The sequence below is a fragment of the Microtus pennsylvanicus genome, chromosome 2, assembly GCF_037038515.1.
Source record: "Microtus pennsylvanicus isolate mMicPen1 chromosome 2, mMicPen1.hap1, whole genome shotgun sequence".
Lineage (NCBI taxonomy): Eukaryota > Metazoa > Chordata > Mammalia > Rodentia > Cricetidae > Microtus > Microtus pennsylvanicus.
This window is the reverse complement of record NC_134580.1, coordinates 113,908,598-113,935,857: the sequence shown is the minus strand read 5'-3', so window position 1 is coordinate 113,935,857 and position 27,260 is coordinate 113,908,598. Positions and strand designations below refer to the sequence as shown.

The 27,260-nt window shown below is 42.1% G+C and overlaps 1 protein-coding gene across 10 annotated transcripts in view; it reads right to left on the bottom strand.

Annotated features, from left to right (window-relative positions):
- Plcb4 (phospholipase C beta 4) overlaps window positions 1-27,260 on the bottom strand; it is a 358,529-nt gene that overhangs the window by 99,566 nt on the left and 231,703 nt on the right. For all 10 annotated transcript variants that reach the window (XM_075962284.1, XM_075962287.1, XM_075962283.1 and 7 more), the window contains 3 exons: window positions 7,302-7,382; window positions 6,436-6,495; window positions 4,695-4,838 (listed from right to left, as the gene is read on the bottom strand). In XM_075962284.1, the coding sequence (XP_075818399.1) occupies window positions 4,695-4,838; window positions 6,436-6,495; window positions 7,302-7,382 (285 nt within the window). The remainder of the gene's footprint in view (window positions 1-4,694; window positions 4,839-6,435; window positions 6,496-7,301; window positions 7,383-27,260) is intronic.

The window sequence follows — 27,260 nt, the reverse complement described above, 5'->3', positions numbered from 1 at the left end:
GAATCATCCAGATTTTACCGAATCATTAAAGAGCCACATAAAATGAGGGAAAAAAAATACTGGAGACTCTCTTTGAAAAGAATATAAAAGATTTGTTCAGAGTCAGAAAATTTCTCTTGAGTGAATATTGGTCCTTTCCGGAGTCTGGATTAAGATAAAGTTGGCTTCGGTTAAATGTTTAGAGAAGTGAATTCTTCAGAACAGTCAGATTGGATGTACGATAATAGTCTAGGAGTTGGGACGAGCCTCAAGCATTCCAGTGTCCCCTCATAACAAATGCAATGCTGGAAATTCTCTGCATGCACCCCTCCTTGGTTAGAGCAAGAAAAGCTGGATTTTCATAAGACAGCCAAAGCCCATAGGTACCCAGAAACTGAACTCAATCGCGGGGCCACATGCTGATGTTCTAAATCCTTTTGTCCCAACCTTGAAGGCCTACAATGAATCACTTATATTATTTTCTCAACCTGTTTACATCTATTATAATAAAATATTACATAAACAAATAAAACAATCTAGTGAAAAGAAAAATATCTGTTGTTTTTTTTTTTTTTTTTACTTTTTTTTTTTTTAAATATTTATTTATTTATTTATTAGGTATACATTATTCTGTTTGCTTGTATGCCTGCAGGCCAGAAGAGGGCACCAGACCTCATTCCAGATGGTTGTGAGCCACCATGTGGTTGCTGGGAATTGAACTCAGGACCTTTGGAAGAGCAGGCAATGCTCTTAACCACTGAGCCATCTCTCCAGCCCCTATCTGTTGTTTTTTTAAGCTGAATGTTCAAGAATTTTTTAAAGTGAGTTGCTACTTTTTTTTTCTTCTAAAGTGTTGCATGGACTAGACAAACAACAGACTAAGGGAAGAAGTCACAGAGCTATGGAATTTGGTCTCAGTTGCATGCTGCTCTGTGTGTATCCTTACTGTCTCAACCGCACACAAAAATTTACATCACGTCCCATCAACAGATCACATTTAAACCGGCAGCTCTAACAGTGAAAGTGTGAGCAGCAACTTGAACACACTTACTTGCTTCAAGAGAAAGCATTCAAGATCTGCACATATTGATTTAAAAATGGAGTCTTTGCTGTTACTAGCTTTTGTGGTAAATTCACACAGACATCTTCCCTGTGTGCTAAGTGGACCATTAACACATCCTGTGACCCAGTCTTTGAGGGCATTTGGTTGCACTCATGCCTGATTGGTACCACCAAATCATGTACATCTCCCAGGTATTCTTCTCTGCTTTCTAATTGACCTGATGTGATGGATACATTCTCCCGTATTTCTGACCTGACCCAATCACACTTACATTTCATATTAATCCTCTCACTCAGTGGCTTGTATAATCTGTTAGGGGTGCACATACCCAGAACTGGGAATAAAATTACCCTTTTATGAAGAAAATATTGTCAACCCTGAAGGTAGTAAAGGTCCTGATCTTGACTAATATAGCCTTTTGAGTCTTAAAAACAGGATATGGACATTATTATCCACCTACATGCATATTTGCTGATAGAATTAGTGAAATTCGGGGAAAATTATTACACGTACTTAGGGGGAAATGTGGTGCTCAATGCTGTCAGCAAGCACTCATTACTCAGAAGAACATGATGCAACAGACTACTCATCTGGACAAGGAGATTTGTTATTTGTATATTATATCATTAGGGAAGTATAAACTTCTAAGTAACAGTTCTGAGAAACCTAAATATTTTCCCCCTAATAACAGTAGGGTTAAATGGCTGTGAGTCTGAACTGAAAACCAGAATTATTGATAGTCTTTATTCTCTGGAAATCTGCTTTCTTTCTTTTTTTTTTTTTTAAAAAAATGAAAATGCTACTAAAAGAAAAACAGCTGAGTTTCATCTTTGAGTATAGACTACCCACCTTATCAGTACTCTATACATGACCTAATCATTTGTGAATATTCCAGAAGAAGATTCTTAAATACAATAGGCCAAGATTGGCAGCAACCAAATTATAGGAGATAAAGTCCTAAGATTCACTAATTTCAAGCATCTCCCCAGTACTGTACTTGCTTGAGGCTTAAAGTAATATAGCCAGCATCACATCAGAGAAGGCAGATGGCCTGCGTTTAAGGCTGGGTTTGTGTCTAGCCTCCTGAGTGGTCTCCGGAATTCCACTGTTTGTCTGTTGTGTCTGAGAGATAAGATGGTGGGAGTCCCACGCCAGGCTCCCATCAGAGCTTGCACTCTGACTTTGGGATCCGAACAGCTAGCACGAGGATGCAGTGCACAGGGCATTTTCAAAGCAGTAACTCTGGCAATGCTCACAATCCCACAGCAGATACTTTTGTCCAACTCCCATTTTACGGAAGAAAAAAAATGAGACAAAGGGTAAATACTGTGTTTATGTTCCTAGTTGGTAAGAAGAAAATGAAGGATTTCTGCTCAGCTAATCTGAACCCAAATACAGATTCAGGAAAGAGTCATAGTGTTTCTTCTCATGGGAACTGACGATACAAGGTGGCAAAAGCCAGACACACAAGTTTACAAACAAAACCATACTTTTGCAAATTTTCAAGTAACCAAATATCTGTATCTGATTATCTAGTCTTTCTCTTCACAGTTAGCCAGAAAAATCCCCCAGATTCAGTGTTGCTAAGGCAAAGAGCAGACAGAAAGACCTTTACAGCAAATATGCAAGTCTGAACTCTAAGACGTGGCAGCACTGTTTGTCTAGATCAAGGTCAATAATCCATTCAGATTAGTTTCCCATCTGAGCAGAGTAATAAAAACTTGAGACCTGTAAAAGCTGTTCTCCCAAACTGAGATGACATGAACAATAGCATGAAACCTACAAAGTCACTACCACAAGGACAGAGCCAAAGGCTATTGTGCAACTTGGAGAGCCCATTTGCAGTTCCAATGGCACAAGGCTAGAGCCTCTCAAACTTCTGCACAAACATTAGTCACCTGAAGTTCCGGTTACAAATGTAGATTCTAAATCAGTGTATCTGGGAGACTAGTGTGTAATGAGGCCTCAGGTCAGACCAATGTTTCTGGATGAGACTTGTGTCATGCAAGTGACGGTGAATGAGCCCAGTGGTCTCAGAGTAAGCAAAACTAAATTCTGCCACGTTTTATACCCAGAGTAAATGCTTGGGTTATTTCTGTTTCTCCAAATGTCTTACTGGTCTGGTATATTTCCTTCAAACTACAAAATTCAGCATCTCTAACAATGCCTTTCTCACTAAACCTACACTGAGTTTCTCCTTGTGAGATTAAGAGAAAATGAAAGCCCCACCCCCACCCAGACCCAAACCAATGTCTCTATAATGGAAGAGTAAAAGGTTTGGTGTCCTTCATATAATTACATATGTTCAGAGGTCAAATCCTGGTGTGGGAAGTCCTTCTGAATATGTGTTACTTTTGTTGGTTAATGAATAAAAAATCTGCCTTGGTCTGTGATAAGGTAGAGTAGAACGAGGCCAGGGCAGAGGGAGGGGGAAACTAAACTGAATGCTGGGAGAGAGAAGGTGGAGTCAAGGAGACATGCAGTCACTAGAAGGAAAAGATGTGAGCTGCCAGCTGGAACCTTGCCAGTAGGCCACAAACTTCATGATAAAATATAAAATAATGGAAATGGGTTCATTCTAGATGTAAGAGCTAGCTAGCAGTACGCTTACACGATTGGCCAAGCAGTGATTTAAATAATATAGTTTTCTGTGTGATTATTTCGGGAGTCTGGACGGCTGGGAAATGAACAAGTGGCCTCCTATAACAAAGTCGCTGTTAAGCAAAAGAGGTACAGAAAAACATTTAAGTTTGAAGCTTCTTTAGTCAAAAGCTCTGAGAGTAGCTTGCTAGGGCAATGGTTTTCTGGATGACATAATGCAAGATGGATCTTAACATAATACTTCAAGAGCTCATCGAAGAGAAGAGGTTGGACTTTTTAAACAGCTGAGTTTTTACACGGTTCAACATGGTAGCCATGGGCTGTCACAACTACTTTGCACTTTTAATGTGAGGGGTCTGATGTGAAAATACACACTAGATTTCAAACACCATGAAGAAAAGAATGTGAACTCTGTCACTAGTAAACCTTATGCTAGTTTATCTTAATAATGTACCTATATCTTACCAATGTTTGGGGTATGTTGGGTTAAATGCCATATTTTACAGAAAGAGTTATACCCATGTTGGTTTCTGACACTTGGCATAGAACCCAGGATATCAAACATGCTGGGCATATTCCCTACTACTGAGCCACTCATTACATTTTTTTTTTTTGTTATACTAGAGCTTTATGTAGGCCATGCATGTTCTCTCCCACTCAGCTACACCTCAGCTGTATATGTGGTTTACATTCTGTTTCTGTTGGGCTTGGTGCTCAAACTGTCATTTTCAGAGCTTGAAAGAAAAGGAGCTTCTTGTCCCCCCACCTCACAGCTATTGATCCCACAGACGCCTGAGCACATTCAAGTTATGGAAGGCCTGGGCTAGCTTTCCCACAGCATCGCACCAGGTGTTGACTGACGTGAGTGACAGCTGACAAAGGCACTGTGCTTGCTGAATTTTCTATGCAAATATGCCAACACAGCAGTAGCATTTTAGAAGAGTGAAATGATCGAATAATTCTAAAATTCATATTAAAAACTACATTAAACATAAGAACTTGCACACACAGTATATATACTCATTGGGAAGGGGGGCTGTTGGGATGTTACCTTAGTTACTTCTGGGTTTTCAGCCACCATGTAAGTGAAGCCAATGTTCACCAGATCTGTGCCACTGCAGACACACAATATCCGCCCTTCCAGATCATTTTCAGATTTTCCAACAGCTTCAAGAGCAGCCAGGATTTTGGGATCCTGTAGATGTATAAAAATAGGAGAAAATATGTTGGATTGCAGCGTGTGGAGAAAAACATGGTGAAAAGAAACACATTTTGGGTAAAAATATACCGTAAAGGGAAATGGTCCCTAACCCATTTAAAATCCTAGTGAACTAACATCATTATAAAACCTGGAGAGATGAAATTTCCAATAATATAGAGTACCAGAAACCCTTCAGAAGGGCTTTACACTTTTTTTTAACTTTAGAAATCTTGGTTCAATAATGTGTGTGTAGATTTTTGACATAAATCTTATTTATTTGTTTTTGACTGAACATATGTCTTTGTTGTGAGTACCTGGTGCTCAGATGGTTAAAGCTACCACATGGGTTTCAGGATTGGCCAGGGTTCAATGGAAGGGCAGTCAGGGCTCTTAACTGCTGAGCCACACCTATGGTTCCTTTGTCTGGATTTTTGATTGTCACTATAACAGAACTTCAGATTTAGCAAAGTTCAGGAAAGACCATGACTGGTTTGCGTTTGTGCCCATAAACACCCAAGGGGCCTCTTCTCACAGAATGCAGACATACTTACCATGAATAAACACAACATCACCACAGCTACTACCGCAGGCTATTCTTATGAAATGAAGGTGAGACTCTTAAGCAGCTTAGATACAAAGACCAAACATTTTCATTTCTACAATCTATGCATCCTCACATGGAAGGAACACTGTGAAAATTTCTACATAAAACACCACATTTGTTTTCCAGAGGAAATTCCCGAATGTAGTTACGCAGAAAACTTAGTTAACATAAAGGAAGCCAGCTGCAAAATAAATAAACAAATAGGAAAAGAACTTTGCTTTGGACATCTGAAAACGTGCAGGGCAGGTACACTGAAGGAAATAAATACTGTGGTAGAATCTTCTATGAAGAGACATCTTTTAAATTTCTAACATCATTATACATATAGCTTCTTATTCAAACAAACCAATGAAGGAAGATCACTGACTTCTGTGCTCTGGTAGCTTTTCCTTTCTACCAGAGGTTAGCCAAGTTTTCTGTGTGAACTAGCGTCCTGAGTGCACAAGTGAAGAAATACGGGGTACCTCAGCCTTATAAATCTCCACATTCATCAGCCACACATGGAAAGCAAATTACTGATAGCAAGAGAATGGAGAGAGGTTTTAAAATTAATTTCCAGATTAAGGGATCTGTCTCTCTGACACTGATACCATGCAAAGGTTTTGGTTTCCAAGGACTAAAACATTCCTAATATAACTGGAAATATTGCAATCCAAGTCACCTAAGAATTATAGATGAAATGACTACTGTGTCCATCCTTAAACACAAGTTGATGATTTGGGGTGATTAGAAGTGAAATAGAATCCTGGAGATCACTTTTCAAGTTTTGTAAAATCTATGTTTCAAAGACCAGAAGGATCAGTGAGATGCCTCAAAGGGTAAAGGGGCTCACTGTTTAAGCTTGATGACTCCATGTAAAGGTGGATGGACGGAACTAATTCCACAGGAACATCATGGTCTATGCACACTCACGGCCCCAACACACACACACACACACACACACACACACACACACACACACACACGAATGATACCAATCACATTTACCTTTGGTATGGCTGCCAGCCGAATACTGTTGATGAGGGAACATTCTAGCACTTGTCCTTCCTGAAGAGAGAGCACACACCCCAGCAATGAACTTAAATTCTGCCAGCCTCATGGCATAGAGTGCTTAGCAAACATATCTAAAAATAAAATCAATGCTGTACAGAGAAGGGGCAAAATGCAAACCAAGTGATGGTAATGACTTCTAATGATCGGGAAGAAAAGACTCAAACTTCTTATTTCATATATATATATATATACACACACACACAACCCTGAATGAGTAATAAAATATTTACAGATTGTCATTCCACTTATATACAAAATAATGCCTATTTATTATTAAATATGTAGATATAGAAAACATTAAGTATAAATAATTCCAACTTTTATACAATTCCAATTACACCTTTCTTGGTTTGGGCTCCAATGTTCATTAAATGTGAACACTGTGCCACACATCCAATTATGCCCCAGGGTTTAATGAGCTGAACTCTCATTTAATGTGCCTTTTAATTTCAGCTCAAAAATTATTTTCTAGAAAATATTCCTAACTCTCAAGATTAAATCAGACCTACTTTGTCTAAGCTTTTATAACAAAGTAAACTTCTCTTTCACGATGCTCAGTGACTTGAAGCTCTTTTAAAAATGCCCAACTTTGTTCCTCCAGTAGAACCTCTTAGAGTTCACCTGCATAATGTCTTTAATCCCAGCATCCTCAACACCTGGGACAGGAAAACAAGTAGTAAAAACTCTCCAAGGAAAGAGTAAGCATAGTATCCATGCCCTCAGGAGGAATTTGGTCTACCTACTGAGTAAAATGAAACTGCTTGAGCCAGAAGGCAAGCAAGGCTGCTCTTATGCCTTACCTTGCCTTCACTCTTCCAGGTCAGGAAAAAGCCAAATTCATCCACTTTGAAGAGGCAGTTGGGTTCAAACACGAAAGATTCCTGTTAAAAAGAAGTGTGATGGGTTTCATGACTTAACAACATTTTGATTCAATAAAAATTCAAGTATGTTTGGGCGTCCAAACACAGGGCAAAGAATAATCACTGTTTGTATCTGGATCCTCACCCTCCGTTTCTGATGACGCTGTGGACCATTTAGGACACTGTGCACCCTTTTTCTTTATCAAAAGGCTCATCTATGTAACAGAAACCCTTCCTCTAGAACACACTCAAATTACTGACATCGATGATGCCTTGGGTTTACACAGGAAAGGGTTTCCTGAAGGTCACAGGAGAGAAACTCCTGAAAGATAATTGAGTGTTGCTTGTTTGCCCTCTAGAGAGAGGACACACAGCTGCCTGTCACTGATCCATACCAACACTAGCCCTGGGATGCATCACCACAAGCCCTCTGGGACTTCTGATGCACGATGCATTGAGTACCATTGCTGTGAACTTTGACTCCAGAAACTCAATGAAAACCACAGAACCAAAGCTTCAATTGAAAAAGAGGGCTCTCCAAACACACACCACAGCAGATCCGCCCTATGTGCCAATGGATTCCTGGCCCACTGCATTTAGGAACACAAGGAAAATCTGTCAGTGAGAGAAAAAGAGTGTTCGGGAAATGAACCCAGATGCTATGTCCCTCTGTTTGCATAATTCCGTGACACGGTTCTGTGCGTCAACAAATCTAGGCATTCTTCTCATGAACTAAAGAAGCCAACTTCCTACATCATCGCAATGCCAACAATTAGGAGCCTGTCCTTTCCGCAGGGAAAAAGCATCACTAAATAAATAGCAATTACAGGATTAACATTTGAAGAAAGGCACTTCAGATGCTTAGTTTCTCAGATCCAGATTTATCTTTCTAAATTCCAGGAAAACAACAACATTCATCAAGGCAAATCCAACGTCAAGAGATGGCCACCATAAGATGGCAGAATCAGGGGATCTGGCAGCCCTGAATGAAGCTAGCCTTTAATCTATTTGTGTAGTTTTCTGGCAAAGAATCACTGTAAGTGTTCAACTCCCACACCAGGCGGTGGGAACTCCACGTCAGTACTGGGAACTGCAGACAGCAATAAATAAGACAAAGGCAAAGGTAAGACCTGTGCTTTTCGAGACAAAATTCAATTCACCATTGTCTATTTACTTGCTCCGAAAGACCCTTTCTGTCTCAGAATCTTACCTAATCAAAGTTTTTACCCACACCTTTTGGGTTAGTTGTAGCAATTAAATGAGCCAGGGGATGCAAGGTACACAGTGCAGAGTCACAACTCAGCAAGCTACAGCCTATGGTATTGTAACCATGGTAGCCTTTTATGAACAAGTATTTGGCAGTAAGTTTGTGATTTGACCTTGAGTAGCTGATGATTCCTTTTTCTTGAAATGATTTCCCCCTCCTTACCCTGACCAAGCCCCACTTCTCTAAGGTCACTTCCTGCCTTTTCCCTGTACACCCCAACTGCATATCCTTCACACTTGGTTCTTGGACTTCTCATTTCCACCGTGCTCTTAGATTTCTGTAAATCACATGGCTACAATACCCACGGGTTACTGCTGCCTCCCACGTTTACAATAGCAACCCAGTTACCCGCGAGGCTGAAATCAGACATTTAACTCTCCAGTGGCCGTCCCCACTGGGATGTTTCAGAATTATCATGTTCAGATCTGACTTTCTGCCTCCCTCCCTCTTTTCTGAGCAGCTCTATTGTCACAAGCTGTCCTTACTTCAACAAATGTCACCAGTGTATCTGGCTCGTCACCCTACAGACTTACTCACTGTGCCTGAGAGTCATTCTTGGCTTTCCTTCCTTGTTTTCTGCTCATGATCATTAATAAGTCTACTTTCACAGTACTTATGTGATAATGACCAGCTAACTCCATCTCCACCATATGCCCCTGGTTCTAACATCTGTTCCCATTTCTGTGAATTCTTCCCACTTCTACACTGTTTATCCCACAGCAGCCGTGTTGATTCTTTTTAATTTCTTTTAACCAGTTCTCTAAAATCCTGAACTAATGAATCTCCATTATATTTAGGAAAATTTTCAACTAAAGTTGGTCTAATAAGTCCTAGGAACATCCAGGTCCTTTGTATCTCACTTTCTGCCCTGTGATCTTGTGGCTCACTCACTACCAACAAAATGGTCTTCCTTAAAAACCTTCAGTGATTTCCAGCCTCAGGACCTTTGCACTTCTAGCTCCACCTCTTCAGAAATGTCTCCCTAGTGCCCTTGGTGTATCTGGCTCTTTATCTTAACGTCCCCCACTTTAATGACTGATCAAGCCCCCTTCAGAAAGGCTCCCCAATCTCCTTGCTATGTGTCTGATTTCCTGACAAAGTATCTTCCTTCCTTCCTTGCTAACACTGAATGCTGTCTGCTGTTACGTCATCTCCTGACTGACTGGCTCACACGCTAGAATGTAATCTCCATGAGGAACGCCCTTAAGGGGTCTTGTGTGTCTCTAAGTTTCTTTCACTTCAAATGCTTATTTCAAAATCATCCTAAAACTAATCCACTCATGAAAGGATGAATGTGACAGGTAACTTTCTCAAATAAAATATTTTGCTACAGGCCAGTATGTAAAGAGAGAGAGAGAGAGAGAGAGAGAGAGAGAGAGAGAGAGAGAGAGAGAACAAGATAAGAAAATTGAGCAAAAAGAAGCAAAAAACAGTAGAAGAGTAAAATAGAGGAAAATGTTGAAACACTTGGAGCTAGCTGCTAGACGATTCCCCCAAGCAGACAACAAAATCCTTGGGGTCCTCATCAACTAAAATAAGATGAAATATTTATAAAGGGCCTATCTGGCTCATGAGATAAAACCCTATTTGTTATTGGGAGAAGCCATGTCCAGGGTAAAAGTCTTCCCAGGACCTCCCCTAAAAGTTCTCCCTGACTGACTACAATAAAATGCCTTAGAGAAGTCTGGTGTAAGTCTGATCCGATGGAGGTGGGTGGTCCTTGGACTTCCCACAGGGCAGGGAACCCTGATTGCTCTTTGGGCTGACAGAGAGGGGGACTTGATTGGGGGAGGGGAAGGGAAATGGGAGAGGGTGGCGAGGAAGAGATAGAAATGTTTAATAAATAAATTAATTAATTAATTAAAAAATAAAAATAAAATAAAAGCTGAGCCAGGCGAAAAAAAAAATAAAAAATAAAATAAAATGCCTTGGCTTAGCCTAGAGGCTTCCTGACCAAACATATCCTAAATGCCTACGAAATTTCAGGGCCCAGATCTGAGGGCTAAGTGACAACCAACTGAAAGGAAGTAGCGCAAACCTACTTAGGTTTCTACCTCCTACCAGCAAGTCAAGCACTGGGCCTCTACTGGTGGCAAATATATACAATCTATGTGATTTTTCACCAGCAGTAGTTTTATATTTCATAGAGGTACTTTCAGACTAGAACTTAGGCTATGGCACCCTGGCCAGACCATAGTGATAACCAAGACCCATAGCCAGGTACATTGTCTACCACCTAGGGAACTGTGGAGGAGAGGACTGGAAAAGGAAGCCAGACTTGGTCTCCTTTGCAAATCTAAAAGGTAGTAACTAAATCTGCTGATAAGAAAACAAACCAGAGCAGGGAGCCTGGGTTTTCATTTCTCTTCTGCAAAGCTACCCCCTGGAGAGTTCAAGGGCCCAGTTGGTTAACCAGCCCAACTCTTACTTTAGACCACGGGGAGTCTAGGCTGGAAAGGGCCAGGAATTCTTGTGGAAATTCTGAACAAGTGGCAGCTAGAGGTCACTTTTCTTGAAAGAGGCATAAGCAGCACTCTAGTCGCTAGCACTGCTGTCAGAATTCTATTTCTGGCACTAGGATCCCTGGTCAGAAGGCATGTGCCACTCAAGGCTTCTGGAGACAGACACTTACCACCTCATCAAACATGGAGGGCATGATAAGCTCTATGCTATTTTTTAGTGGATGCTATCTTCACAGTATTCGATAGCACAGCTTAACAAAATATTCAAATTGATTTAATACTTTTCCATTCTTTCAACTTCAAAAGATATTCTGTCAAGTAAAATTTAATTCCCTTTCTCCTTTAAAGGAATCCCAGAGAACTCAGCCAGCTGAATAAAAAGGAGGGTAGATAGGTGGCTATCCAGGTAACAAATACATGAGTGCGTTTGTATCTGTACCTCATGTGTGTGGTTACACATGTACATGTGTGTGCATGTATGTGAGATCCAAAGACTAATGAGCTGGACTTATGTCAATTGCCTATATATTGATATAGGGTCTCTTGCTGAACCCAGAGTTTGCCAATTTATCTAGTCCTGCTAGCTAGCTTACCCTGGAGATCCCCCATCTTTGCTTCCCAAGAGTGAGTGGTGGGGGATCAGAATTTAGTTCCTTACACTCGTTCTGCACACATTTTGCCCATGGAGAAATCTCCCTAACCCCATAAGTTTGATTTCAAGGTAGACTATAGTTCTTTCTTTCCTGTCCGCCCTTTCACCATGGTTACCCAAGTTAGCCTATAATGTCGATGTTTATATGGTAGGCTTTGAGAGACAAACTATGATAGTCATGTCTTATTTCCAGCTATGGCCAACTTTTCTGTATAGGCTTGTATGTGGTATAATTATACTTTACTTGAACAGGAGGGGTGCAAGACTTCTCTTTTGCATTTGTGACTGGGAAGATTCAGATGTGGAGGAGTGAATGGAGAGAGGGCTTTTGTATTACATCACAAGTTTTACATGGCTGAGATGGAGGACTGTGATGATTTGAACGACAATGTCCACATAGACTTTGGGATTTGGATATTTGATCTCCAGCTGGTAGTACTGTTCACTTAGGTTTAGGGTTGCCTCACTAGAAAAAGTATGTATAGCACACATAATAATAAAAAAAAAACAGAAACAGATATTTGGGTTCAAGCTTAAGACCAGAAAAAAAATCAGCCAACCACTAAGGGAGACCTTTTACCTCCACCAAATCTTCAGATTGAAAGAGCAGGATCCTGTCTCCATTAATCCTCAGATTCCACCCTCCAGTGAGTTCCTGTCTCCTCCCCCTTTATATTCCTCTCTTTGCCCAGCCAAATTGCTCCTGTCTCCCCTTTCTAGTGCTGGGGTTAAAGGTGTGTGACTCCCAAACACTGGGATTAAAGTGTAAGCCACCAACAAGCCAACAAGTCAAGCAAAGGACAGGCATTCATAAATAAGACTAAGTCTCCAAAATATAATATGTACTCACTCATAAGTGGCTTTTAGACATAAAGCAGAGGGAAAAAAGTCTACAATTCACAATCCCAGAGAACCTAGACAACAATGAGGACCCCAAGAGAGACAGAGACATACACAGATCTAATCTACATGGGAAGTAGAAAAAGGCAAGATCTCCTGACTAAATGGGAGCATGGGGACCACGGGGAGGGGAGAGGAGAAAAAAACATATAGCTCAATAAAAACAATTTTTAAAAAGAGGAAAAAAAAGAATAATTCTCCATGTATTATTTGGGGGTCACATGGCAGGATCCCAAAGAGTAACACTATGCCTGCACCTTCCCTGCTATGAAAAACTCATATCCCTTTGGTACCATAAACTCAAATTAACTTCAAGTTTCTTTAACTTCTTTCTTTATGTTGCTTTTGTGGTGGGATTTTGATTCATTCAGCCAACAACTTTTGGGGCAGCAAGCCCTAGGGCGTGGTCTTATCTGCCTATGACAACTTAAAAACTGAGGGAGAGGGTTTCACATCTCTCTTGCTCTTACATTCTTGTGCTCTTGGGTGAGCAGAGCAGAGCAGGTGGTGAAGAGACAGCTTGCAGTTGGTGCTCTTCACCCCTGGGCAGAGCAACTGGACAAAGGCAGCTGGATCAGCAGCGACATCTGATTTGTTCTCCATCTGTAAATTTGTCTTTTTCATTGCACCCCTTAGTAAATTGGTTATTAGACCTTCGTTATGGTGTTTTTTCACAGTGATAAAAAGTAACGAATACAAGGACATTCAAAGGAGGTGGCACTCTACAGTGGTTTGGGGGCTCCACCCTCCTCTCTACAGAAACCTGCTGAAGCATCTCGGTAGTCAGGCTGACTAACCTTCTTGACCTTAACTTTTCCTACCTACCTAAAAATGAATAAAACTGACACTAATCTCAAAGGACATTCAAAGAACCAAGCGGAGTCTAAGGAGTTGGGAAAAGGTGAACACTGAATAAGCAAGTGGCTGTGACTATGAGAAAATAGACGCAAAGGAATTTATGATTTTGCATAAGGCGTTTCACAAATACTACCTCACTTAACACTAACAAGAACTCTACCAGGCTTTAGTAGATTTGCCACAACAGCGCAAATGTGCCAATCACCATGAACCCACCTCAGCTGGGAGTACTTGGAATGCGGTAGACAAGAGAGGAGCACAAGGTTGATTGTGATTTTAATGTCCAGTGGTTACCACCATAATCAGCGCATCTTTACATAGGGGAGAAGATGTTCACAGCCATTTCTTCAAGACCATAGCCAATGAGAAACAAACCCAAGATTTGCGCCAGCTTCTGTGATTCTGAGTCACTGTCACTTTTACTGTCTCAACCCTAGACAGAAATCCATTGTGCATCTATACCACATTTTCTTTATCCATTCATCAGATTGACACCCAAAGTACTTCTGCTTCCTGGATATTGTGAGCAGAAGTGTAATGAACACGCATATGCGGCTACCTCTGTAGGAGGGTATAGGCTCCCTTGGCTATATGTCCAGAAGTGATACGGCTGGGTCATATGGTAGTTCAGCTTTTTTTTTTTTTGAGAAACTTCCAGTCTGACTTTCTAAAGTGGCTGCTCTAGTTTATTTCCCCACCAATAGTGTGTAGGGTTTTCCTTTTCCATTTCCTTAACAGCAATTGTTGTCATTCATATTCCTAGTGGTGGCCATTCTGACTAGGTGAGATGGACTTTTAATGGAGTTTTAATCTACGTTTCCCTAATTGCTAAGGCTATTGAACATGTTTTAGAGTATTTACTAGTCATCCGTATTTCTTCTTTTAAGAACCTCCTGTTCAGGTTCACACCCTATGTTTTGTTTGGATTGTCTTTCTTGATGTGTATATTTTTATTAGTTCTTTGTATAGTCCAGACACTAATTTTTTGTCAGATCTATGAATGGGAAAAATTTTTCTCCCTTTGCATGGGCTGCCTCCTACTCAACTGACAATCCCCTTTGTCATTTAGTTTCATGTTATTTCATTTGCCAACTGATAGTCTTACCCCAGTGCTGCTGGAGTGCTACTCAGAAAGTCCTTACTTGTGTCTCCCTGTTAAAGTAGCCTGCCTATTTTTTCCTCTAGCACTTTCAAAGTGTTAAGTTTCCTGTTGATGTCCTTGATCCATTTGTCAAAGTGTGAGGTCTGCTGTTGAGGTCCTTGATCCATTTGTCAAAGTGTGAGGTCTCCTGTTGAGGTTCTTGATCCATTTGTCAAAATGTTGATGTCCTTGATCCACTGGAAGGTGAGCTTTGTGCAAGGTCAGTGATAAGGATCTAGTTTCATTCTTGTATATATTGACATGGTTTTCCCAGCACCATTTGTTGAAGATGCTGTCTTTTCTCTAACGTGTATTTTTGATATCTTTGTAGGACAGGATTTTTAATGAGGGAGTTGAGTGTTCATATTTGTGCCATAAATCTTGTAAAATTTTCATTCAGATACTAGCACCAAAAAAACCACCCCAGTGACCTACTTGTACACCAATGTGATGGATGCTGTGACTTAAGACCATTCCTTCTCCTCCACACTCTGGCATCAGAACACCTGAACTGCACCTGCAACACATCTCTTCCAACTTCTTAGGATATTTGCTGCTCATACTAGATGCCTTAATTTAATATTTTTCTATGTTTATGTTTTCCCTACAAGTCCCTTTATTTTACCTAGCAGTATGTATTTTTACAATATAGCTTCCTTTAGACTGTGATAGAAACATACAAGCATAAAATATCTTATGATCACTAGAAGCAGCTCGATGATTAGATAAATCTAACCCCCAAGGTGATGGTGAGAAAAAAACATACTTCTTCGTTACTGACTAGAGATAAAAGCATCACGTACACCTCCCCCAGGTTACCTCACGGTACTAGAGAATTTGACACAGAAACTGAACCAAAGCCAGACATGGTGGGAAATGCCTGTGATAACAGCAGTCAGAAGGCTAAGGCAGGAGGACTGAGTGGTGGAGGCCAGTCTGACCTATATAGGCAGGCTCTGCCTTATTAAAGTAAAACAAAGGCACAATATAATATTAACAAAGTAAATATTTGCCAGTTGTTACTATAACACACTAATAACTCTTAGTGCTGTTAATAGAGATTATGTATTAGCAAATGAAAATTAATGTAAAAACTACCAGCCTTATTTTACAGATGAGAACACTGATCTTAAGTGAAGTCTGGCCAGCTGTCCAAGAGGATACAGATAACAGAAGGTGGGGCAGAGCTGTATCTGCATTTAATAAGGGAACGCACTTCTGTTTTGTGAGTTGGGTCAGAAAGAGCAGTATTCCTGGGTGTATATATTTCCTCTAGCCTAGAATACAAATCTGTGTATAATGAAAACCCAAAATTTATAAATTATTGCTGAATTAGACCCACTGAAAGTTTGTATTCTCTGTAATGATCTGCTTGAGTCTGTTCTTCTCCACCCCAGATGACTTTCCTTGCAAGCCAGTCTCTGGTCAACTTTCATGTCACGCAGCAGCTGGCACAGAGAATAAGTCATCGGACATCATGTCTATTCATTTCCTCAAGGTTAGAAGTAGCCGGTGCTCTTAATTGTCAGCACTGTGATGATCCACATGAGCCCCTAGTGAAATTCAGTCTATTAGAAGCTTCTCATGGCAGGAGGCGGACTCAGGGATTTTACAGCTTTCACCAGGTCCTCAGAGGGTCCCTTTGCTCCTTGAGGTTACAAAAGGGTAAAGGATTGATTGAGGTAGGCATGTTTGGTAGTGGAGCTGCTCCTAGATAGCCCAGTGATGTAGTTGCCTTTGAGTGGTCTATGTTCTCAGATGTAACCAAGGTCTTGAACACAATTTTTCTTTCGTCTGCTTGCGCTTTCTCTACTGGGAATAAATTGTTGTTGCATCACCTCTCTCCTTGAAAAATTGCTCAACAGAGTTGGAACTTCCTTCCGTTTCATTGATGGTTAAAGACAGTGAGCTGGAGAGAGCAGTCCTGTTAAGGAGCCCATGCTCTGTGCCTGACAGGATGCTCACACTCAGGGTGGGAGAGCAAGCCAATGGGTTACACAGCAAGTATCAAAATGTTTTTCTGGCCTCCCATATCTCATAGAAACAGAAATGAAAACCTCACAAGAAACAACTGTGAGCCTCTGAAGTGCTCATTTTTAGCTAGGTCTGTGAGACGTGGAGGATGCTCTTGTCTGGTGTCAAGTGGAAGATGTCATCCACTCCTTTCTTTTCACCCCTACCTCAGAAATGAATGGCAGCGTTAGCCTAGGGGCCACTGAAAGCAAGGAAAGCAAACCACGTTTCCTGAGCTTTTGAGCTACATTTGTTGGAAATAGAAAGTTGGTCTGATGCTGTTTAGCAAAGTGCTATGTTCTGGATGTGCCTGACCAGGTATATTCATATATTGTGTTCCCGTCCCCTAAATTGATGGTAACCGGAAGTGGGAACTTTGGGGAGACAAATGGAGCAGAACCCATAAAATAGGCTCCAGAGATACCCCTTATCCTTCTACCACACGAAGAGTCAGCCATAAAGTACCATCTACACATTGTGACAACGCTGCCAGCAGGTCTCAGTCTGCCAGTGCCTTCATCTTGGACTTTTCAGCTGCAGGGATGTGAAAAGTAGATTGTTTGCTAACTGCTATCTAGTGTGTGCATTCTGAAGAGACCAAGATACAGGTCTTGGCAGTGTCCTCGTTTTGTGGGGCAGGCATGACCTCAATGTGATTAGAACCTGGCAAGGAAGGGAACCCTTAGTTTCGTTACTGACAAGAAACAAACTGTCCTCAAGGGCTTATCGTGGCTTCATCAGTAGCAGTAGATTTCTGTCTTTTCCTTTACCAGAACAAAGATGCTTAATCTCTGCAGCTTAACTGATAATCAACTGGGGAAGCCAACATCTCCACGTCTGTTTCTCTTTGTCCTTCTTTCCCCATAGCACCTCTGGCGTGGGCATTGTCAGGTCAATGGATGCTCAGATTCCCAGGGGCCTCTTGCTACAGTGGGATGCTACTGCGGGTGGCCCCTGATTCGCGACACAAGAAGCATAAAGCATTCAACAACTACCTGTCCACATACAGAAGACAGAGCAACAATGAAACAAGCCTGCAAGCAACAAAGTAAGTTCCATTGACTTTCAAGGACAGGGAACTTGTCACCTTATTCAAAATTGAATAACTAAGGGAAGGGCAAACTGAAGGGGGCACCTTATTCCAAGCTCTGGAGGCAGATAAGTAGGATTTATAATAAGCATTCCAACCAATATGAGAGGAATGTCCTGAACCTTCAAATTCCACAAACAACAGATTTATTTTTAGATGTATTTCAAATATGATAGAAAGCTGATGAACCCCTTTTAATGGTAAGCATCTCTAATTAAAATGATTTGTTCCAGAATAACACATTATACCAAGTAATTAAAAACACTTGTGTCTGAAAAGGTAGATATAACAAAGAACATTTTCCACTCCTGCACTGTGGACATGACGATAAGGAAAGGGGCATGAGTAGACTGGACTTTCATGTCCTTTTCACAGAATGTACTCATCCCTTCTTAACCACACGGCCTTTGAAACTGCTCTTCACAGCAGCTCCATACATAGCCCCTCTCTGGCTCTTTGTTTTCTAGAATAGCTCCCCCTGGGTCTCAAATCCACAGTCCCCGCTGGAGCCTGGGAAGGATGCTGGCTCTGCACCTCTTCTTCATGTCTAAGCGAAGGTTCAGCAGATGCTGTAGCAGCATCCGCAGACACTGTGACCACCCAGGGATACCCTGGTGAGCAGTCAGTCTTGTAACACAGCAGCAGGGTCCTGGTGACTCCGTATGTGACCTTCCCAACAGGAGAAAGCACTGCTGAGTCTTTAGACCACCAAGCCAGAGACACTATGAGAAACGAGCTTGATTGAAAACCTGGCCACACGCCTGTGACAGAGGAAAGGGAGAAGTCAAGAGGAGGCAGCGGAGGCAGCAGAGCATTCTGGACCACAGTCCAGCAGAAACATGCAAAAGAAGAGAAGAATGAGACTGGGCCCCAGGGTCTCACAGAGGAGCACTTCTTGTATAGGAGCGGCACCAGGTGGGGGCAGAGGGCAGGAGCCTCTCTGGAGAAGCCTCAGGTGGGACAGGCCAGGCCACCTCTTAGTTACGTAGTGTTTGCTTATTCACTGTGAGTACCCAAAGGAACTATGTGAGAAGCAGTAGCCCTATGCTGGCTGCAGACGGTGGACTACACACCTCCTGGCAAGTTTCTCTTGAAGGGAGGTTCAAGTGACCCAGCTCTACAGCAGCCGTCGGGTATATCTTTGGTTGCTTCCTTTCAATATTCAGCGCTGTAATGATTTCAGCCACATAAGGCTGATACTTCCGGGTCATGCTGGTACAGGCAAGCCCTCAGGCAGAAGTGCCTACTGGCCCTGGGGGATGTTAAAGCTCCCCCGCCCCCACGTATGACTCAGCTAAGCCCTTGTGCGCATGCGTGAGTCCCATCATCTGCCTACGACATAGCCACGTCAACCTTTTGTGTGCATACTCTAGGCAGCTTTTAAAAGCCTGGCGCCACCATCCTCTCTCTCAGCACACTGACTTCCCAGGCCTATGCACGCCCCCTCTAATAAACTCCTAAGCGGGTTTGTTGTGTGTTCCGTGATTCCTTCTCACTCACACTAGGTAATTTCAAGCTCCAGTTCCCTGGTCTCCTTAAAATTCTTCAAGATTTAGGAATCATTTAATCTGTCATAAATTTGTGTCAGGGATCTGTAACTTAGGAATTGGTACTTCACAGTAAGTACTTCTTAAATGTCATCCACGGGTTAGAGCCTGAACTTCTTGCTGGCGTAGAGTAATAAATAAGTAAATCTCTGCTGCCAGATCTCATGCGTCCTGGAAATTTTGAAAATAAAGAGAAACCAAAGAAAAACTTTGTAGTAATAAATGCAAAGATTTAAAACATGGAAGTGTGAGGTAGAATAATCAAGAAGGCTTGGAGAAAGTAACATCATTTGGCCAGGAAGCGGGGCGTTGGGGGCAGGGGGGGGAGACAGAAGATGAGAATAAAGGCAGAATACAAATGCCTAAAAGTCAGAACATGCCTGCCATATTCAGAAAACAGTAAAATGGTGGGTCACCCAGATGGTTTACATACCACAAAAAGGACCTAGAAAATGATTTGTAATTAGGTATGAAACTACAGAAGGTGCACACTGTGATTTACAAAACACAGCCCAGCTGATTTATGCACTATCACGGCAAAGCTAGGTGGGTATTTTTCAACTAAGGAAGCTGACTCTTATTGAGGTTAAAATAGACAAGGTCACACCTCTGTCCAGCAAAGCCAAACTTAGGCCCATTTCTGTGCAGCTCCAAACCCACCCCTTATCTAACTCTGTAGTTTAAGCTTCTGGAGAGAACCCTTTGGCAAAATCTTTACCCCAAATCCCACTTACTGTGAGAATCTTTTCTTTATTTGCCAACGCCATCCAGGCAGCTTTGCCCTGGTGAGCAATACCAGCCCAGGAGCCTCCGTGCCCCTCCCCAGAACCCCAGGGATCACTTTCCCTCTTGAGTACTTGTGAGAAGACACACTAGGCAGGAGATAGAGCAGGGGCTGTGGAGCTGTTTTCAGGGGGATGATTTAGACCGGAAGGGCAGCGCAAACTCCTGGGAAGTGTCTCTGCCCCCCTACAACACTTAGGCTCTGACAAAGTGCACTTCTGAGTCATCCACTCATTAGTTGTGGCTTTCAGAGAAAGAATATTAGAAATCACATACCTCTTAATGATTTACTAAGATCACTGTCGTTTATTAAAAAGATGGGCATCCTTGCTGAAAAGGTATTAAGTTAACTCCCATCAATAGAAAGGAAACATTATGTTCATTTTACCTACCTTTCCTTCCCCGAACAATTAGCAACGGGAAAATCCCTGGGTAAGGCTTCACTCCCCTAACGGCTCATTTTACTGATCATTAGGGAGCCGGTTGGTGCTGCCAGGGGCACTTAGTGGCAATTACATAAAAAATAAATTCTTTCTGTCCTTATTTTCCTAAAAAGATTGGATTAAAAACCTGGTGGCATTATCATTATGGTCTAGAATACCTAAAGTAAATGTTGAGCAACAGAGTAGAAGAGGTCCGTGGGGCCTGGCTGTGGCGCGGTTGCATAGTGCCGGCTCGGCAAGGATGAGGCCTCGGGTTCACAAAGGTAGGCATAAAATCCATTTGCACGCAAACAGATCTTTGATTCTAGCTTCTTTTATTGAATGTTAGGAAGACTGCTTTTAATTATATATTTTTTTTATTCATACTTATATACTTATCATGCGAAAATGGTTCTGTGCTGGCAGCCATTCTGTGTCATAAGATGTAGCTGTGATTCGAGTGTGGTCTCCTTACCAAAAGCCAGTTCTGGACCATGGATCCACTGTTACTTCTTGCTGGCTGATCCATAGCTCTTCAAATGACCTGAATCTTTCTTTCTTATCAACTCTGGAAAATAACCTCATTTAGCCCTCACCACTTCACAAGCATCCTGAGGTTTTCAATGCTGACGTCAAATGCTGTGTACACACTGTTCCTGGCCCAGACAAAGGCTCAACGGAATCTGTGTGTCCAGGGCTAGGGAGACGGCTCAGTTGGTAACGAGCCTGACTTGTAGGCATGGGGATCTGAGTTTGGATCTCCAGAACCCAAGCAAAAAGCCAAGCGCAGTGTATGTGCCCTGGAACCCCAGTGCAGGAGAGGGCTGAGACAGGGAGTTCAGAAGCTCGCTGGACAGCCAGCCTAGTTGTGGAAGCCTACTTCCCCCTTGTCTGATGGTCAGAGAGTTTGAGATTGCTCGGAATTGTTGACAACAATCAGGGCTACACATCCTGACTCAGGCAGATCCACGCCACCCTGACCAGTGGTCAGGATATTCAAGTATACTTCTGCTCCTTCTTTTTTAACAGGAGGCTTAACCTTGGGAATGGCTGCCTTCAGGATAGTTGGTCTAGGGTGGGTTCACTGCCTAAACAATAGAATGTTTTTCTCATGGATTAATTGCTTGATGGCTCAAAGTATTGAAGCAAATAACTGTTCTAGTTTCCTTCATATCTGTTAAAGCAGCCTTTTGTCTTCTTCCCCCTGTTGTATTGGGTATAAAAGAGGACGGAAAATTAACTGCTGACGATTTTAAGTATTCACTGGAATTCCCCTACCCACGGTATCCTATGTTTTCTGTTTAATTATTTTTATTCATGTCTTCTTGCCCTTTACTGACTCTTATAATCCCCATGCCCCTACCCTGGTATTTTTGTCAAGGCTGGTCCCCGACACCTGGTCAAAAGGATGACTTCATGTTAGGAGAGAGACCCTCTCAGGAAATGAGGCTGGAGAGCAATTAGAGAAAGACACCCAACATCTGCCTTATACACACACACACACACACACCTGTACTAACAAGTACATATAATACATGCATGAATACAACACACACACACTGAAAAAAATCTGTATGTACCAAGGAAAAAAAGTTTATTTCCAGGAAATTTTCCTTTCTTTATCACAACTTCCTGCTTGAGGGAGATTAGCAGTAAAGAACTTTAGAAGCATTTAATTTCCTATCACTGTCTAGTTAGTCTAAAATCCCTCATCTTACCATTGCCTCGTGGCTCACAGGCTTGAGCTCTATCTGTCCTTAGAATCACTGGGACAGTTGTTGAAATACAGACTGGAATAAGCAAGTCCACTGAATGTCTCATTCCGTAAGTCAAGGAAGGGCCTCAAAGTCGGCTTTCCTAACATGTGGATGCTACTGCTGCTGGAGATAACTGCACTTCACTTGGAGACCCACTGCAGACTGGCTGGCGTGGAGCCTCTGCTCAGACTCTGTCCAGTCTTTGGAACCTCAAGCAAGGAGTTCAACCACTCTAAGCCCCTGTTTTTCAGACCACACAATAAGGCTGAAAAACCTAATTAGCAGGGCTGTTATGAGTCTTACAGGAAATCTTTGCACACCTTTCTCCGAGCACTGAGTCCAGATCTAGTGGGAATGGGCGCTCGCTCAGCAAGGTACACATTTCTCCTGAAAGGATGAAAGGAGAAAATGCCCATGGTGGCTAGTAGACATGTTGACTGAACTGGGAGAGGGGGTACCCAGAGATTTGATACAGTATCTCTTTGGGGTATGGATGTGGGGGTATTTCTGGGAGACATTAGTCGTTGTGGTGAAAGATTGATTAGGATGGTCTATTCTCACTAATGTATGGTACCAAGATTCTGGGAAGACTCACAGATCAGATGAGGAAGGATCTGTTCTTTCTCTCCAGGTCTTGGTTACTGGTGCCCTGGCCCTTAGACTTTTAAATTGGAGGGGATTCACACACATTGGCTTTCTGCTCTCAGACTTCTGGTGTTTAGACAGGCCTCCAGCTTGTAGAGTCTATAATGTAGACAAAAGGTCACAGACTTCACAGCTTCTGGATTCAGGAGCCAATCCCTCATAGCAAACCTCTTCCTATGGATTGCAAATATCCTCCCAATTCTTCTACTAGAGAACCCTGCCTGACCAGCTCAGTGCCTCCTCTAAAACCTTCAACAAGTGGCAGAAATTAAAATCATCCTAAAATTAAAATTTTAGGAACAGAATTAATTCACACAAGATCACATGGGAAATTAATAACACAAGCAATTTTCTTAAAGGATTTAAAGTTACTTTTTGCTTGTTTATTTTTCAAGACAGGGTTTCTCTATGTAGCTCTTGCTGTCCTGGAACTCACTCTATAGACTAGGCTGGCCTGGATCTCACAGAGATTCACCTGCCTCCCAAGCGCTAGGATTAAAGGCGTGCACCACCACCCGGCTAAAGTTACTTTTTATAGTACCATCTATTTCACTGGACTGCTGATCCTCTCACCACGGATGAGTGCTATTAATCCCATAGTTAAAGCATATGCATTGACGGAGCCTAGAAAATGAGCAGGGTGGAATTTGAACTTCCTCTCCAGTCAGGAGAGCAGGGGGGTGCACTCCTCTCTATAATTAAAAGCATGCCCTTGCTACCATTACCCTATTCACCTGTAGCCCAGACAAACGACCTGAACTAAGTAACGTCAAGCTTCTCCTATTTACACTGCAGGCTGAAAAGGACCCAGAGAGAATCCAGCTCTGTAATTTTGCCATTAGAGTTTTAATTAAATTCTTTAGCACAGCTCAGTGACACGTGTGCAAGGCCCGAGCAGCAAGCAGAGCTACTCCCTTACATTTTAATTGTATTGACTCACTGTTTACAGACTTGCTTCCTGTTTTGTTTCCATGAGTTCTGTGTAAATTAAAATCATCCCAGACTTCCTTCACACTTTCCTAATGGATGCGTCTCGTCTCGCCTCTTCCCACAAACAAGCTGTCCTTGTGCCCTGCGAGTGGCGAGGATGGCTCCCAGTACCGACTGTCAAACTATTCTGTGGCTGAGATGCTTCCATTACCTGATGAAGTACAATTACCTCTTTAAAAAGAAAAGCAAGCTCAAAGAAACCGGAGAAGAAAATGAGACTAGCAAGCAAAGAAACAAGGACAGGAGTGATTTCACTCTGCAGCAAAGGCCGACACAGAGATGTAAAGGGGAAAGGAAGAGAAAGGGCTGAGTTCAAAATGCATCAAAGACAGAAAATGCAGAGCTAGATGTAAGGGAGTGAGGGGAAAGCACCCGGCGTTATCATCAAAACTGACTTGCTTTTCATCTCTGTCATCATTTCTCCTATCTAGTCTGCCACCTAGTTCTGAAAGCACCCCTTCGCGGGAGCATTGCGCTTACTTCCTGTGTGCTAAGAGGACAAGGTACAGCAGTTGTGACAGCATCTCTCACCACAGCTAAAACATGCATGCGCTGTTTGTTTTCAATGTTTGGTGTTTGTTTACAAAAAGGTGTGTCGAGCCAACTCTCCACCTGGTCAACGGACCCGGGTCTGTGGGAGCACCTGATGTTAGCTGTCACACTCCTTCACCTCCCTGCTTCCAATCATTTGCCGTCTGTACCGTATTCTCCCATCTCCGGTGCTGAGACAGGGCTGCCTGTGATTGCTGTGGCCTACACAATGCACCATGATGGACTTTGGAACAAAGCTGCCCTGGTGCTTCCAAGAGGATTTGGGTGATTTGGGTGAGATGGAAGTGTGGCTTTACTTCCACCAAAGCTTTGGGCTTGTCAAAGCACTGATACTCAGAACTACAAAACACATAAACACCACTCGCCATCTTGTGTTTCACTTAACTCAATTTTATCCACGTTTGCCGCCCAAGGATGGGGAACAAATAAATCATTCAGCAGAATCATATTACAGAAACCATGAAAAAATTCCTATGTACAATTTTTAAAGAACAATAGTGAGCACTCTTAATTGCTCCTGCACACACAGGTCTAACATCATAGTATAAAAATAAACATAATTGAAACATTTAGGACATGTTATAGTAGAAAGATGGATAGTTTTTCTTTGTAGCTAGATTAAGTACCTCCAAAATACAAATCCCTATTAGTACTAAGTACTTCATTTAAAGGCGCACCTGGAGTGAGGCGAGCTGACATTATTGATCCACCAAGGTGATTAGCAAACCTTAGTGCCAAGTAGAAAAGGTGAAGGTGCAACTTGATATTTAAAACTAAGCTCGTTTTTATAACTAAATATAGTAAAATATGATTTGATAAAGATGTGATGAAATGATTAATACCTCTGTACAAAGAATATTAGGACATTTATAAGTGATGAATGAGCCGTATTAGAATAGCTTAGGGCTGACGAGGTGGCTTAATGGCTAAAAGTAAGCACTGTTCTCGCATAGGGTTTCCAACATCCAGCTTAGACAGCTCACACCACCTGAAACTCCAGCTCTACGGGATCTGACACCCTCTTCTGGCCTCAAGGACACCTGGACTCATTAACACAGACATTCACCCATACTCATAATCAAAAACAAACACAAACCTTACAAAAAAGAATGGTTTGCTAGGGTAAACACTAAACGACAGTATGCATGGTGACGACCTAGGCATGGGATGTGTCTATCTACACTTCCACTACCTTGAGATAGACCACGGATGTGCGCCCAATTTAGTACGCATTTTCACTTTTAAGAGATGTACACCAAAAAAAGGTTTGAAGATATTAATGACTGAAAAAATGTAGGACAGACTATAATAGGCATTTTATGCAATTACAGTTTCACTGATTAAGAATTTTGTTTCTATAAAACATTTTTCTAGGAGAACATTTTTACAACTCTGGGTGCATTTTCTTTTTCTCCCTCTTCACTGAATTATTTTGTTCTATGTAATAATGTGTGTAATAATTTGTGTGTGAATGTTTTCTGTCTTAGGTCACTAATCCTTGCAGCGGTTTGCTGAGCAGCAAAAGTTGATGAGACTAGTAACAATAATCCAGTTCTTTTAAACCCCTTCTCTTTGCCTTCCTAACACCTCCCTTCCTTCTCTTTCTGACCTCATCAACAGATGTGAGACTGCAAACCAGTCTCATTCCCCTCCTCAGAACCTCTGTAACATTCCCTGTCCGTCATTCCAGCCTGAGATTTGTAATTCTACCTCAGGGAAAACATCTCTGCTCATTCCTGCAGTTTTAGGCCCTTCCTTTCTTCAAATTCTAGGATGGCTGGACATGCGACTTAGCCTTCTTTACTATGTCTCTCATTTAATATTATACACACTCTCTTGCCCCACTCCTGAGTGTCTCCTTCCATCTCTAGCTCTAGATTTGGGGGGACTGAAAGTGGGGCTAGAAACTTTGGGTCTTGAAATCACTCTTAGGATATTATGAGTAAAGAAGCAAGATGTACGCAGCAAAACCCACAGTTGTCCTGGGTTTCTGTCAATCAGTTTCTCATACTGAGAAAGGCAGTTGAGTAAGTCAAAGGTGTGGGAGGCAAAAGGCATTTATACCAAACCTTCGGAGTGTGGTTCAGGAGTCTGCTTAGTGAAGCTAAGGGAAGCTCAGCAATAGCTCTTTCCAGACTGTGCTCTTACACTGACTGCTTGCCTGAGTATTTATTCTGGGTAAGCACTTGAGACACATGAAACCCCACAGTGTGTCACGTGTGATAGAATCTTCAAGCTGAAGACATACATACACATGCTGGGTCCTTATGCTATCAGACTATGACCCTCTGGGGTCCATTTACTGTTTACATTTGAGAGGGGACCAATGACCTGAAAGGTGAACGGAGCGATTCAAGGCCTTAACTTGTAAATGTCAGGGTTATGGCTCACACCAAAGTCTATTGTCTTCAGGCTCACTTATTTGCCAGAATTTTCCAAACCATGTGAGTCTTTCTTTAAATGTCACATGCTTAGATGACAAAGAGCCAGTTCTGAGCCCTAAAGGCAGGACAGCCCAGATAACATTATCAACACTGTTATTTCAAAGGCTGGTCTAGAGGAAGGAACTGACCTGGGTGTTTTGACAAGAGCCTGGCAGGCATTAGCACTTGCATTTCTGAGTTGTTTAGGAGTTTGGGCCAAGTGATGTAATGCCCAAGCTCTAGGCTGCAGCCTTTACCATAGGAAGAGAAAGTGGTTTGGCTGTGAAGACAAGAAAGATGACTAAAGGAAGACGGAAACAAACCTGAATCAGGATAAAAAACAATGCTTTTCAGACCCTCTTACTTCACGCCCCCATTTTCTACCTCAGTGCTGCTC